We start from the raw sequence: 16715 nt of genomic DNA, 5'->3' as shown, positions 1-16715 counted from the left end.
TCACTTTGTTAGTATAACAAAGACTCCTACACTCAGGAAATTCCAGGGGTTTTTGAGAGACTACCAGGAACCAAGTACAAAGACCAGATGTTCTGTATTATACCACAGTGTCATATTACTGCTCCATGGCAAAAGGTGCAACTTAACCCAGTGGAGGGGGAGAGATAAAGAATTTCCAGACGCTTCTGCCTTTGTCAATGCTTTATTCACTCAAATCACTCAATACAGTTTCATTCTGTAGGATCTTGTTTGTTTGTGGTGCTGGGGATTGAACCCAGGGCCTTGTGCATGCAAGACAAGCACTCTATCATCTGAGTGATATCCCTGGCCCTCTGTAGGTTCTTAATCAAGAAAATTACAATCCTTAATGCTAGGCACTGCAATAGACATAATCAGTTCACAGCAAACAATTCTAGATTAATTCTAAGCACTGCAGGCACACTTAATCATGACAGGCTCATGATAGACATTCCCTCTGCATGCTAAGTCTCAGATCAAAAGTCTCAAGCCTTTTGGCTTTAAGTCCAGCAGATGCACACTCATTCAGACCGTGGTGATCAGATCAGGAACCAAGGCAGGCTTCTGGGGTGGAGCTGACTGCTGGCTGAGGAGAAGTCCTTTTCTCACCAGAGTTAAGAGGCTGCTGTTGCTGAGGATGTGGCTCAAGCGGTAGCGCGCTCGTCTGGCATGCGTGCGGCCCGGGTTCGATCCTCAGCACCACATACAAACAAAGATGTGTCCGCCGAAAAGCTAAAAAATAAATATTAAAAAAAAAAAAAAAAAGAGGCTGCTGTTGAGTTTGAGACTGGCAGAGGATCAGGCTGATGAAAAGGGTTGGGGTGTCAATTCAGGTCCTCATTAGGCTCTCCAACATGAGAGCATCAGTGTTGGCTGGCTGAATGGCTATTCATTTGCTCCTTCATTTATACTAAATTTTGAAGCTTTTGACCACCCTTTTAATCCCTATCAATTGCCACAGGTCTCTCAGTGAGGTCATTTACCCTGGGGTTAAAGTATATGGTCTGGTGATCTTCACCCTGATTTTTTTGCCTTTCCCCCTTATGGGAGGACTACATGCCAGAGCCTTTACTCTGAGTTTGTCAGGGTGGGGAGAAGTGACTTGTTTGTTCCTGAGGGCCATACTGGAGGGCTCCTTTAGGCATGCCTGGTGAGACTGCAGGTTTCAAACTGGAGTTTTAAAATGGAGTTGCTTAGGGTCAGGCCTAAGGCCATCCTTAACATTACCTGGCCAATTTTAAAGTTAATTTGGCTATTAGTAATCACTGACAAGAAGGAGAGTAGCTTGGAGACATGCTGCCACACTTTTTTCCATCTTCACTTTAAAAATTTGACCCTGATAAGTTTACATAAGCAAGTAGAGAATAAGGTGCCTTGGTTGTTAATGATCTGTTCCACTGTTCTATGGTGCATCCTGGAAACTATGGTCGCACGAGCATATAGAAAGCTAAGCAGTTTCTGCTGAAGAAATGCTGAAAAGATTTGTTTTTGTGGTTGTCAGTGTAATATACAAAAGGAAGAGTCTATTGATAAAGCTGTGAATAAGTACTAACTTTCTTATGTCCAGAGACAAAATTACAACAAATTTAAGGATCCTAATTGTCCTTTATTTATAATTCTGTTACTGAAAGCTCAGTTCTTGTCCCCAGTCCAGTAACAAGGACACGGTTTTGAGAAAAGAGAAAATAAAGTTTTATTGCTTTGCTAGCAAAGGAGAAACAGAGGACTCCAGTCCCAGAGGCTGTAATTCTGCCCATCCTGGGGAGGGGGAGGGTGTTAAAAGAGGTGATTCAAAGGCTACATTTCTTGTGATCTCTTGTCAGGAGTTGTAATTCACTTGTTAATTTGGGAGATGGTTGTTACTGAGATCTTCTGGTGCCATCCCTGAAGTCTGAGTTGTTTAGTTCTCTGACTACGATGGGGGAGAAAGATGACCCTATTTCCCCTGTGATTAGGAAAGGGAAGAGGAAGAGAAAGAAACTTGTCTGTTTTAAAATAAATTGCACTGGCAGAGCAGCAAAGGCTATGTTCAAAGCATAAAATAGTCGGACTAATTCTAGAATTGGACAACACCTTATTCTACAAAATAGATTGGTCCCACTAGGCATTAACACAATAGTGGAGAGGCTTTTTCTTGTTTGTTTGGGGGAGGGGGTTCTTTTGGTACCAGGGATTGAACCCAGAGGTACTTAACACCACTGAGTCACATCCCCAGTCCTTTTTTTTTTTTTTTTAAATATTTATTTATTTATTTATTTATTTTTCGTTTTCGGCGGACACAACATCTTTGTTTTATGTGGTGCTGAGGATCGAACCCCGGCCGCACGCATGCCACATCCCCAGCCCCCCAGTCCTTTTTTGAGACAGAGACTCATTAAGTTGCTAAGGCTGGTTTTGAATTTGTGGTCCTCCTGCCTGAGGCTCCTGAGTTGCTGACATTGCAGGTGTTCACCACTGCACCTGGTTGTTTTTCCCTGCTGTGACCAAAAGATCTGACAAGAACATTTATAGAAAGAAAAATTTATTTGGCCCTCACAGTTTCAGAGGTCTCAGTCCATAGACAGCCAACTCATTACCTCTGGGCCTGGAGTGAGGCAGAACATCATGGCAGAAGGATGTGGTGGAGAAAAGCAGCTCAGACGGTTGCACAGCAAGCAGAGACCTCTGCTTACCAGAACAAAATATATACCCTAAAGGTATGCTCCCAATGACCTATGTCCTCTGGCCACACCCACCTGCCTAGAGTTACCACCCAGTTAATTCCTATTAGGGAATTAATGCGTTGATTAGGTTAAGACTTTCATAAATGAATCATTTCACCTCTAAATATTCTTACATTTTTGATACATTATCCCTGGGGGGGACATGTCATATGTAAACCATACACTGGTAAACGTCAGGTTACTTCAGATTGCTTTTTTGTAAGGGTTAAAGAGATACTACCTTGCTGATTCAGATGAACTAGAATCTCCTGTTTTCGGGAAAATTTTGTCTGTTTTGAGATCTATCGGCTTCTTTAAATTTTCAGTTTGATTATGTGGTATTTAGCATGAATGACTCCATTTTGTTTTGTTCTGATCTATTAAAACCTAGGTGCTCAGAACAAGACTATGGCCTCCCATAATTTTTATTTAAATTTATAGTAATGACTATAAGGGTTATATTTTAGAGATTACCTCTTTTATAGACATCCTTTTTTGACTTAAATGTTTATTTTGCTGCTTGTTCTACAAATGATACCTGAATACTTAATATTAAATATGTTTAAAAACCAGGAGTGGTGGTGCACACCTGTAATCCCAAGGTGAGTCAGGAGGATCCCAAGTTCAAAGCCAGCCTCAGCAACAGTGAGGCGCTTAGCAACTCAGTGAGACCCTGTCTACAAAATAGGGCTGGGGATGTGGCTCAGTAGTTGAGTGTCCCTGAGTTCAATTCCCAGTACCAAAATGTGTGTGTGTGTGTGTGTGTGTGTGTGTGTGTGTATGTATGAGAGATCAGTATTAACAAATGCATTGTAAAGATCTACTGGAATTGTCAATTAAGTTATCAGTGTTTGAGAAGGCTGTTAGTCTTCTTAAAGTTTTTTGGATTGAAAGGCAAATTAAAAAGGGAGTGAGAATAAAAAGAAACATGAACTACACCAGGAGTTTCAGCCTATAATCAGTACTTTAAATCAGTCCCTAATGACTGATATGCTCATATAATACCTGAAACCTAACCTTCATTGACATAAGTATATTTGTACCAGTTTTATTTGGAATATTGACACTGGTGTTTTGAACATGACTCAATAAAACTGCCCCCTTAGTCACATTAAAAATCTGAAGACCTCCATCTCTCATGCACTTGTTCCCACATCATATGTTCCCATTGCAGACCCAGTCTTTTCATTCCTCCCCTAGACACCAAACTGCCCCACATACCATTTGGAACTCTTCCACCCACGTCCCATGTGGACTGTGGAAATGGGGTTCCTCTCGGTAGGATGGGCTGACAGCAGAATAAAGGCTAAGAAAAGTAGAACAAGGAAAAAACTATAGGACATAGGAAATATTTTTTAAAAAGCAGGAGCAGGATGGGCTAGCCGATCACACGGATCGCGCTTCCACACTAAAAAGAGCAAAATGGAGCCCGGGCTTGCTTTATTTATATCAGGAACATCAAAGGTTTTCCATGGAATATTCTTTGCCCAAAAAAAAGGTGGCCTGTTCAATTCCCAAGGGATTACACCCATGTCTGGAGCTTCTGTGAGGGATCTTCCTAGTAGAGCAGAAATAAAGGTCATGTGCATTGGGCAATTTATTGAGTGGGAGGAGCCACAAATAGTTCACAATGCCAAACCTAAACCTCTCTGGCTGCTATACCTGATAAAGACCCTCAAGTAATTAATGGGTAGCTTCCCATAGAACTCTACATATTCTGTCAGATGGGAACTTCCTCTTATTTCTTTATACCTCCATCTGTCTCAAATCACTTTATGGGTAATCTTCACAGCTATCTCTTGCCATGAGTAGGCCAGTTCGACCTAGATGTTCTAAAGTTATATGTCTGCTTTTGGGAATATCACTCTTTCCATAATACCCTTTCTTTACTGTATTTTCAACTTTCCAATTGACTCTTTCAGTCTTAACCTCAGTGCCCTCCCATTGAAGATTAAAAAAAAAAAGATTTTTCTGGGATGGGGCTGTAGCTTAGTGGTAGAGCTCTTGCCTTGCAAATATGAGGCACTGAATTTGATCCTCAGCACCACATAAAAATAAAAATATTGTGTCCGTCTACAACTAAAAAAAAAAATTTAAGGTTTTCCTCTAGATTCCAGTCCTTTTTTAAATTTTTTGTTCTAATTAGTTATACATGACCATAGAATGCATTTTGACATTCATAAATGGAGTATAACTTCTCATTCTTGGTTGTACATGAAGTAGAATCATACCAGTTGTGTAATCAAATAGGCACATAATGTCTGATTCATTCTACTCTCGTTCCTACTCTCATGCCCCCTTCACTCACCTCTGTCCAATCCAGAGTACCTCTATTCTTCCCAAGTACCTGCCCCCCATTGTGAATTAGCATCCTCATATCAGAGAAAACATTCAGCCTTTGTTTTTTGGGAATTGGCTTATTTCGCTTAGCATGATATCCATCCATTTATCAGCAAATGCCATTATTTCATTCTTTAAGGCTGAGTAATATTCCACTGTGTGTATATGCCATGTTTTCTTTATCCATTCATGTGTTGAAGGGTACCTAGGTTGGTTCCATAGTTTAGTTATCGTGAGTTGAGCTGCTATAAACATTGATGGGACTGCATCATTGTAGTATGATGATTTTTTTATTTATATATGATAGCAGAATGCATTACAATTCATATTATAGAGAGAGAGGACAATTTTTCATATCTCTGGTTGTATACATGGTATATTCACACCAACTCATGTCTTCATACATGTACTTTGGATAGTAATTATCATCACATTCCACAATCATTAATTATCCCATGCCCCCTCCCTTCCCCTCCAACCCCTCTGCCCTATCTAGAGTTCATCTATTCTTCCCATGCTCCCGCTCCCTATCCCACTATGAATCAGCCTCCTTATATCAAAGAAAACATTTGGCATTTGATTTTTTGGGATTAGCTAACTTCACTTAGCATTATCTTCTCTAACTCCATCCATTTACCTGTAAATGCCATGATTTTATTCTCTTTTATTGCTGAGTAATATTCCATTGTGTATATATGCCACATTTTTTTAATCCATTTATCTATTGAAGGGCATCTAGGTTGGTTCCACAGTTTAGCTATTGTGAATTGTGCTGCTATAAACGTCATGTGGCTGTGCCCCTGTAGTATGCTGATTTTAAGTCCTTTGGGTATAGACCGAGGAGAGGAATAGCTGGGTCAAATGGTGGTTCCATTCAAAGTGTTCTGAGGATAGATTTCAGTCTTTTATACCTATGCTTTCAACATTTATACCTATGCTTCTTTTAGAGTAGTCTATCTGTGGATTCTGTTCCTCACTGAATACCCTCCTATCTCACTATAATAAATCTATTTCTTATAACCACTGTACTGCCATTAGATTTTCTAGTTGTTTCATCTCACAGACAATACACTGTACCTCAGAAATATGATTCTTTAGTTGTAGCTACTAATTATCATATCACCGTGGCTATAATCTAGTTTGTTTGCTTTGAAGTATTTGAATTTCCCTGGTTTATAAAAATATAAATACAAAGCAAGAACATTTTAAAAACTTAAGTCTTTTAGAGGTCATTTTTGGTGGTCACATAGGGCTTTTCTTTTCCTTTCATTTTTTCCTTTTTCTAATTTTTCTTAAGGGTATCTATATTGATTTTATATTAAAAGAAAAACTTGGCTTTAAAGATATTTTTTAATTATATTTGTAACAGATTCCAGTAACTTCGGTATGTGAATATTAATATTGTTTTCCTTTATATGATTTTATTTTGCACATCTAGTTATAATAACATTTTGCTTTTTTCATAGGTTTCCTAAAAGGAAAAATGGAGGAAGCTCTAAATCAAATGCAGCCACTGAATGAAAAGCAAGTAGCCAATTCTGAAGATGGATATGTATGGCAAGTCACTGACATGAATAGACTGCATCGGTTCTTATGTTTTGGTTCTGAAGGTGGGACTTACTATATCAAAGAACAGAAGCTGGGCCTTGAAAATGCTGAAGCTTTAATTAGATTGATTGAAGATGGCAAAGGTTATGAAGTGATACAAGAAATAAAGTCGTTTAGTCAAGAAGGCAGAACCATAAAGCAAGAGCCTTTGCTCTTTGCACTTGCTATTTGTTCCCAGTGTTCTGACATAAGCACAAAACAAGCAGCATTTAAAGCTGTTTCTGAAGTTTGTCGTATTCCTACACATCTCTTTACTTTTATCCAATTTAAGAAAGATCTGAAGGAAAGCATGAAATGTGGTATGTGGGGTCGAGCTCTCCGGAAGGCTATTGCAGACTGGTACAATGAAAAAGGAGGCATGGCCCTTGCTCTAGCAGTTACAAAATATAAGCAAAGAAATGGCTGGTCTCACAAAGATCTGTTAAGACTGTCACATCTTAAGCCTTCCAGTGAAGGTAAGCATAAGATGTTCATGGGGTATGGGGGAATGGATTGTAGAATAAATAGTGAATTTTTATTTGACATTATGTAATTATTTCCAAGAATTAGCCTTTTTGAGACAGATTGATTGACTAATTAAAATATTTAATGCCAACCTGGAACTAAACACCTAACAACTAATCATAGGCAATCCAGACATTGATAATCAAGAATCATATAACAATTTTACAAATTAACATCTAAATCTTAAAATGTCACCATGCTAGCTCAAGTGTTTACCCAAGTGAGTGTGGGCTATGAATGGAGTATGGACTAAAGTTGTAATAAGCAAACATCAGCTTGTTAGATGGCAGATAACAAAATTGTACTGCTGTAGACACCCCTCATCCCCATCTCTCTAGAACATTTTTGCCAAGGAACCTAAAGGCTACTTAAAATAGTGCACAGTTTAACAATGTAGGGTGTTAATTGTCCATAGCTTTCACAGGGTAACTTGGGTACTTTTTCTAAACCTATGGGAAAAGACTTGAAGTTAGTTGTATCTAAAATAATTATCAGTCTCTCTTAGGAAGAATATAAAAACTTCTTGGAAGAAATAATTTAAAATATGAACTTCTGCAAAAATCAGCATGTCTAAAATTTGACTTTTTTTTCTTATCAGAAATGAAACTTGAAAATATAGCCTCTCAAATTTTATTTCTGCTTTGTACTTTGTATACTTAAGCCAAGTAAATTCATCTTTCTGAGTTTTTGTGCCTTCCTCTATTAGAAAAGGGAGAAGGATAACATTTACAATTATTGTAACTAAACATAATAATGCATCTTAGAATACTTACTTAGCATACATATTTTCTGGTATGTAGTAGAAGTACATTATTAGTTCCCCTCCCCTGCTTCAACATATTTATTCTTTTTGATGTTGATTATTATCACCATTCATTCATTCAACAAATATTGAGTACCTATTGTTGATGGACATTGTTCTAAGTACTTGGAATATGTATTATAGGAGTTAGTGATTTATTATGATACACATTCATGCAAACCCCCTCCCCATTTTTTTCTTTGTCTTTTTGTGTGTGTATGTGCCCACATGCATACATAAGCAGGCGTGCTTCTGGCACATTGAAGTTGGGGATTTTAATGTAGTCAAACTTGTACCTTCACAGGTTTTTGTTTTATGTTAGGTTTAGAAAGGCTTTTTCTGAGGTCATGTAAGTAAGTATTTACCTGTGATTTTTCCCAGTTATGCTGCTTTGTTTTTTTAGTACTTAAATCTTTGTTTAGTATAAGGGAGATAGGCAACTATAAGCTACCAAATAAGTAATATGTTAATGTCCTAACTGAAATCAAAGTGTGATTCATTTATTGGGTATTATGTACCTGCAGGCTAGTGTAATTACAGAACTGAGTAGGATAAGATTGCTTTAATAAATTATTTTCCGGGGCTGGGAATGTGGCTCAAGCGGTAGCGCGCTCGCCTGGCATGTGTGCGGCCCGGGTTTGATCTTCAGCACCACATACAGACAAAGATGTTGTGTCCGCCAAGAACTAAAAAATAAATATTAAAATTCTCTCTCTCTCCCTCTCTCTCTCTCTCTCTCTCTCTCTCTCTCTCTCTCTCTCAAAAAAAATAATTTAAAAAAAATAAATTATTTTCCTTGGTAAGACAATGTAGAAGACATGCTTGCATAAAACATTTAATCGTTTAATATATCATTACAAAATCTGGAAGATAAAGCCAGGCTCAATAGTGCACACCTTGTAATCCCAGCAGCTTGGGAGGCGGAGGGAGGAGGATCTTGAGTTCAAAGCTCAGCAACTTAGTGGGGCCCTAAGCAACTCAGGGAGACCCTGTCTCAAAATAAAATATGAAAAAAAAAGGGCTGGGGATGTGGCTTAGTGGTTAAGCACCCTCTGGGTTCAATCCATAAACAAAAATCTGGAAGATAAAAGATTCACAATACCTTAGAAGTTCCTGTATATTGGTACAAACTTTTGCTCATATTGTTTAGAGTTCAAAAAAATAGCACATAGGCTTATTCTTGCTTAGCTGTGTTTAATTTGACCAATAAAATATTTTAAGGAAAAAATGGAAGTCAGAAGACTTCATAAAAGTCCATATTCTGACTTCTTGAAAGTAAATTTTTGATAGTACTAAAGCAGTACTTGGCTAACACATGTCAATATATGCTCTCCTCAATTCATCACAGTCCTAATGACTTTGACATCACCATAGGCTGTTTTATTTCCTTACTTTGTCTGACTTTGCCTCATAGACGTTTAAATTTAGTAAATGAATTCCCCCCTTTTTAACAGATGTGAAAACTAAGACCTAGAAAGATCAATATTTATTTCTTCACCCACAAAGCTCTTTCTACTATTAGAAGAAATTACAGAAGGAATGAGCAAACTATTTTTCTTTTTTCTTAATTTGTCCTGTAATGTCCTAACTGAAATATGTATTGTTTATATATACGTGCTTTAATTTGTTTTTTAAAGACAGTTTTAAAAGAACCTACCTACCTACCTGTCCATTTCCACTTAATTTCTACTATTCAGAAAAGCATATTGATTCAGAAGCAGAGAAGGACAAATAACTATTAATTGACATAGATCTATATTCTTGTGAATTGTTCTGAGATTGTGAACCTGAAATAGGCACTGCCTACAGTTTGTAATGCTGGTATTGTGGGGCAGGCTGGGGAACAAGCCTCTATAAATTATTTAGGATATAGATGTTTTCTTTCCCCAGAAGTCTCATATTTAAACAGTAATGATGAAATTCGCGAAGTCAGTTTGCTCCATTTGCTTAAATATGTTTGTGATAGTGAAGAAAACTGCATCTTACTTGAGGGGAGTTAAGCCTATCATATGCTGCATTCTCCAGAAACATGTTCTATTTTTCACTTGGTAATCCTGCCTGCCTTTTTAATTCTTTATCTTATTAAAGGACTTGCCATTGTGACCAAATATATTACAAAGGGCTGGAAGGAGGTCCATGAATTGTATAAAGAAAAAGCACTTACTGTGGAAACTGAAAAATTATTAAAGTATCTGGAGGCTGTAGAGAAAGTGAAGCGCACAAAAGATGAACTGGAAGTCATTCATCTAATAGAAGAACATAGATTAGTTAGGGAACATCTTCTAACGAATCACTTAAAATCTAAAGAGGTGAGTAAATTAATTATTTTAAAAGGAAATATTATATGTAAAAGGCCCTGATTCAATCCCCAATCTTGCAAAAAGAGAGACAGAAATTAACTAAAAAATATCTTGAAAATAATGTTAATTTAAAACATCTAATACTGATGTCCAATTGGCATTTTGTGTCAGATCCACTCCACACCATATCCTGCCTAATTTTTAAAAATCATCTTTGTATTTTCTTCATAAAATACATACTTTCTTATTCTAGTAAGAGTAAGTTAAGCTTATTTGATTAGCCTTAAGACAAATTCTCATTCTGAAAGTACTTTGAAATCTAAATAAAAGCCTTGGAGAATAAACTCCTATCATTGATATACCTGTGTTATACTCATTCATTTCTCCTTGATTCTTTACATTCCTTTCTATAGGTATGGAAGGCTTTGTTACAAGAAATGCCTCTTACTGCATTGCTAAGGAATCTAGGAAAGATGACTGCTAATTCAGTGCTTGAGCCAGGAAATTCAGAAGTATCTTTAGTATGTGAAAAACTATGTAATGAAAAACTGTTGAAAAAGGTAAGTATTATCATGCGTCTTTTTTTTTTTTTAATCTACTAACTGAAAAAGTTGGCTTCTAAATTTTGAAAATGTAGTTAGTGCATATTTTAAGTGTTCTGAGACTTTTATAGCAGATTACATTTTAAAAAATATATTTTTAGGGGCTGGGGCTGTAACTCAGTGGTAGAGCACTTGCCTAGCAAGTGTTGAGGCCCTGGGTTCGATCCTCAGCATCACATAAAAATAAATAAATAAAATAAAAACATTGTGTCCATCTACAACTTAAAAAATATTAAAAATATATGTATTTTTAGTTGTAGGTGGACACAATACCTTTATTTTATTTATTCAATTTTATGTGGTGCTGAGGATTAAACCCAGTGCATCACATATGATAGGCAAGCACTCTACCACTGAGCTATAACCCCAGCCCCAATATACCAGATTACATTCTGACTCAGAATTCTAAGGTTAAAAATCCTCATTTTTTCTCTTTTCTTTATAAAATGTATTTCTTAGCTATAGTAGCACACCATGTAATGAAGATACATAATTACTATTTTTTAACTTGAATTTTGCTTTTACTTTCTATCTTTGTCTTGTTTCTAGGCTCGAATACATCCATTTCATGTTTTAGTTGCACTAGAAACTTATAAAACAGGTCATGGACTCAGAGGAAAACTGAAGTGGCGCCCTGATGAAGAAATATTAAAAGCATTAGATGCTGCTTTTTATAAAACATTTAAGGTTTGACGTTTGTTTTTTTAAAAATGACTTGGGAATTAACATTTTTTGTAAAAACATTTTAAAGGTAGTTTGAATAGTTGTAAGTTTAGAGTATATATTCATTTGTTCTTCATTAATCTATGTGAAGTGGGTATATAAATAACAATGTAAGTTTTTTTGTTTTTTGTTTTGAGGATTTTTTTTTATTATTGGTTGTTCAAAACATTACAAAGCTCTTGACATATCATATTTCATACATTTGATTCAAGTGGGTTATGAACTCCCATTTTTACCCCATATACAGATTGCAGAATCACATCAGTTACACATCCACATTTTTACATACTGCCATACTAGTGTCTGTTGTATTCTGCTGCCTTTCCTATCCTCTACTATCCTCCCTCCCCTCCTCTCCCCTCCCATCTTCTCTCTCTACCCCATCTACTATAATTCATTTCTCTCCTTTGTTTTTTTCCCTTTCCCCTCGCTTCCTCTTATATGTAATTTTGTATAACAATGAGGGTCTCCTTCCATTTCCATGCAATTTCCCTTCTCTCTCCCTTTCCCTCCCACCTCTCGTCCCTGTTTAATGTTAATCTTTTTCTCATGCTCTTCCTCCCTGCTCTGTTCTTAGTTGCTCTCCTTATATCAAAGAAGACATTTGCATTTGGTTTTTAGGGATTGGCTAGCTTCACTTAGCATAATCTGCTCTAATGCCATCCATTTCCCTGCAAATGCTATGATTTTGTCATTTTTTAGTGCTGAGTAATACTCCATTGTGTATACACAATGGAGTGTTTTGGGGAGTGAACTCAGAAGAGCTTTACCACTGAGCCACATCCCCAGTTCTTTTTATATTTTATTTCAAGACAGGGTTTTACTAAGTTCCTGGCCTGGCTTTGAATTTGTGATCCTCCCACCGCAGCCTCCCAAGTTGCTATTAATCACAAGTATGCACCACTGTGACTGGCAATAACATCATAAGTTTATAAGTAAAGTATTTTCTATTATCTTTGGTTAGCAACTACTATACTAAGATGATTTTGATCATTTTGATAAATTATTAAATGTTAAAGTTTGCATTCTTGTAGGTTTCTATGACTTGGTTCTCTCTCCCCTGTTTTTTCCATTAATTGGTAGATGAATATTATCAGTCTTGATAGCAAGTGAGTTTTTCAGAATGGAAATCCCATAACAGAATAATAAGTTAAAATTTTTGGGTTTTAAAGTTTTCTTGATATGCAACAAATAACATCCAAATTCATTAGCAAATTTGAAGGGTTATACACCATTGCCAAGTGATATTTATCCCTGATGTGCAAGGATGATTCAACATATAAAAACGAGTCAATGTAATGTATCACATTAGTAGAATAAAGGGACAGAAACACATGCTCATCTAAATTGGAGAGTGAGGGTGAAGCACTTGACAAAACTTAACATCATTTCATGATTTTTTTTTTGGTACCGGGGATTGAACCCCAGGGTACTTAACCAGTGAACCACATTCCTAGTCCCTTTTTTTTTTTTTTTTAAGACAAGGTCTTATTGAGTTGCTTAGGGCATTGCTGTTTTGCTAAGGCTATCTTTGAACTTGTGATCCTCCTGCCTCACTCTTGCACCTCACCCTCCTGAGCCACTGGGTTTACAGGCATACACCCCCATGCCTGACTTATTTCATAATTTTAAAAAGAAAAACAGTTAATAAATAAATAAGGGATACAAGTGAACTTTAATAAAACATAGCTAGGTGTTGCGACACGTAACTAGATCGGTCAGGGTCACTCCAGGTGAATTTGGGGACTAAATAAAAACTTATAGAAAGTACCTTTTCTTTGAGTTAGTGGCCACTCCTCAGCCATAGCTCCCACAAGGGGGACAAGGCAGAAAAGAAAGAGAGCACGAAGCATGTGCTGAACACTTTTATTGGGGAGAAGTCATTCAGATGACTTCAAGGGGTCATGTTTCAGGGGATTAGTGATATCTTGCTGTCAACAGGTTGACTGACATCTAGGAATGCCATGCCCATCTCATGTGCTGTGTGGTGATCATAGGCAGAGCAAGCCAAAGTACATCACCTGCCCAAACGGGGACAACATCGGTTCAGTCCACAATGTGTTCTCAGTACTCATAGTTCACACACACACAGCCCATGGCTGGCTTGGCACATCTCCACATTCTCATCGCTCAAAGCTAAGGGGCGCTCAGTTCCTATAGGCAACTCCTGACAGCTGGGCGTAGTGGCACACACCTGTAATGTTGGAAACTCGGGCAGGAGGATCACAAGATTGAGGCCAACCTAAGCAACTTAGCAAGGCTCTAAGCAACTTAGTGAGACCCTGTCTCAAAAAATAAAAAGGACTGGGAATATAGCTTAATGGTAAAGTTCCCCTGGTTTCAATACCCAGTATCAAAAAAAAACTAACATCCTACTGTGAAAGGTGAAAGATTGATAACTTTTCTCTGAGATAAGGTGTAGGTCAAAGATGTCTACTTTTTCCATTTCAATTCCATGTAGTATTAGAAATTCTATCAACTAGAAAAGTAATTTTTAAAATTCCAAATTGGAAAGGAAGAAGTAAAATTATCCCTGTCCTCTGATGCCATGATCTTACATTGTACAAAACTCTAGAGAATCCACACACCACACACAAAACAAACTATAAAACAAGCAAACTCTAACATAAAGTTACAGGATGTGACATTAACTTGTTATAATCAGTTGTATCTATCTAGTAGCAATGACAATGAAAAGGAAATTTAGAAAATTTTTCATTTACAGTATCATCAAAAAAAAAACAACAAAAGATAGGAATAAATATAAGGAGATGCAAGAATCACATACTGAAAACTGTAAAACATTGTTAATAAAACTCAAGATGACAAATGGAAAGACATTCATGTTTCTAGTTTGGAACACTTAAGATCACAGTGCTATCCAAAGCAATCTACAGGTGCAATACAATCTCTTTCAAATCCCAATGTCATGTTTTGCAGAAATAGAAAAACCCACTATAAAATTCATATGAAATTTCAAGTGACCCCAGGTAGCCAAAACAATCTTTGAAAGAAGTAAGTTGGAGGACTCACACTTCTGTATTTCAAAACTTATTACAAAACTACAGTAATCAAAATACTCTGAATTCAGAAATAAACCCTGACATATGGTCAGTTGATTTTTTTTTAAGAAGAATTTTGAGATATTTCAATGGAGAAAGGCAGTCTTCAACAAATGGTGCTAGAAAAACTACATATTCATGTGCATAAGAATGAAGTCAGGCTGGCTCCTTACACTATAAAAAATAGTACAGTGGATCAGTGACCATTTAAGAGCTAAAAATAACCATAGTTGTGGCTCAGTGGTAGAGTACTTCTCTAGTAGGTGTGAATTCATGGGTTCCATCCCCATCAAGGAAAAAGAAAAAGAATGAAAAAGTAACCTATACTATGGAAGAAAATACTTGCAAATCATCTATTTGATAAGGGTTTACTGTCCATGTATAAAAAGAATTCCTAAATCCAACAGCAAAATACAAATAATTCAGTTTAAAAGTGGGCAAAGTACTTTTTTCCAAAGATTTCTAAATGACCAATAAGAACATGAAAATATACTCATCTTCATTAGTCAACAGGGAAATGCAAATGAAACCACAGTGATGTACATTTTACACTTAATTGGACCAGTAGTATTAAAAAGCATAAAATAAATATTGGAAAGAATGTGGAGAAATCAAAACTTGGTTGTATTACTAATGAGAATATAAAATGTTGCAGCCCCTAGGAAAAACAAGGGCTCAAAAAGTTAAAACATAAAGTTACCGTTCCATTTAGCAGTTCTGCCCCTATGCATATGCCCTAAGTAATTAGAACAGGTACTCAAAACAGATATTTGTATAGCAGTATTTATAGCAGCATTATTCACTACAGCCATAAGACAAAACAACCCAAGTATTCATCAAAAGATTAACAGATTAAGCGTTTTATACACATAGAATAGAATATGATTTAGCCTTAAAGCAGTGAAATTTGATAAATACTATAACATGGATGAACCTTGAAAACTTTATGCTAAGTGAAACAAGCCAGACATAAAAGAGCAAGTATTATATGATTGCATTATATGATATATCCTGAATAGTCAATTTGGGGGTTTTTTGTTTTTGGTTTCGGAGTTGAACGCAGGGGGCACGCGATCACTGAGTCACATCCCCAGCCCTATCTTGTATTTTATTTAGAGACAGGGTCTCACTGAGTTGCTTAGTGCCTCGCTTTTGCTGAGACTGGCTTTGAATTCGCAATCCTCCTGTCTTAGCCTCCTGAACCACTGGAATTACAGGTGTGTGCCACTACACCCAGCCTGAATAGGCAAATTTTTAGAGATTAAAAAATAGTATAGAAGTGGCCAGATGCTTGGCCTAGTAGCACACACCTGCAATCCCAGCAACTCAGAAGGCTTAAATTAGGAGGATCACAGATTGAAGGCCAACCTTAGCTATACCCTGTCTCAAAAAATAAAAAGGACTAGTTATGTAGTTCCCTGGTAAAGCTCTGCTGGGTTCAATCTATCCCCAATACCCAAAAACAAATGAAAAAGAATCTGCCTATAACACAGATACTAGGGCAAGTTGGGACTGATGATAAAGTTTCCATTTAGGATAATGAAAAAGTTCTTAAAATAAAAATAATGGTTATACAACATTGTGAATGTACTTAATGCCACTGTATTCTACATTTACGAATGTAGTGTAGAATTGGGCTAGGGTTGTAGCTCATTGGTAGAGAACTTGCCTAGTATGTGTGAGCCACTAGGTTCAATTCTCAGCACCACATATAAACAAATAAGAGTCCATCAACAACTAAAAAGTATATAATAAAACACATTACTCTCTTTTAAAAAACAAAAAGAATGTTTAAAATTGTACACAAGTGTGGGCGTCTGTGCCTGGTGTCTGGCCACTTCTTTACCTACATTTTACCACAATGAAAGATTTCTTCCTAGAAGTTCCTATTTTGCCTTAAAGATGAAAATTTAAAAAAAAAATAGCATAGTAACTTCTTTCAATTAAATTATTCGATTTTTAGATTTTCATATTTCCTTTGTTTGACCTGAACTGAACTATGAGCTAATAAGCTTTTTTGGTTTGGTTTGGTTTGGTTTGGGGGGGGGGGGGTT

At 36.7% G+C, this 16715-nt stretch overlaps 1 protein-coding gene across 2 annotated transcripts in view; it reads left to right on the top strand.

The window, feature by feature from the left end:
- Window positions 1-16715, top strand: part of Ro60 (Ro60, Y RNA binding protein) — a 32115-nt gene that overhangs the window by 4812 nt on the left and 10588 nt on the right. For both annotated transcript variants that reach the window (XM_015491675.2, XM_048809806.1), the window contains exons 2-5: window positions 6527-7123; window positions 10063-10283; window positions 10688-10834; window positions 11426-11563. In XM_015491675.2, coding sequence (XP_015347161.1) covers window positions 6544-7123; window positions 10063-10283; window positions 10688-10834; window positions 11426-11563 — 1086 coding nt within the window. In that variant the 5' untranslated portion in view covers window positions 6527-6543. The remainder of the gene's footprint in view (window positions 1-6526; window positions 7124-10062; window positions 10284-10687; window positions 10835-11425; window positions 11564-16715) is intronic.

Source organism: Marmota marmota, unplaced genomic scaffold, assembly GCF_001458135.2.
Source record: "Marmota marmota marmota unplaced genomic scaffold, marMar, whole genome shotgun sequence".
In the NCBI taxonomy this organism is placed as follows: domain Eukaryota; kingdom Metazoa; phylum Chordata; class Mammalia; order Rodentia; family Sciuridae; genus Marmota; species Marmota marmota.
Note: the sequence above shows the minus strand (reverse complement) of the source record. Positions and strands in the feature narration are given on the sequence as shown.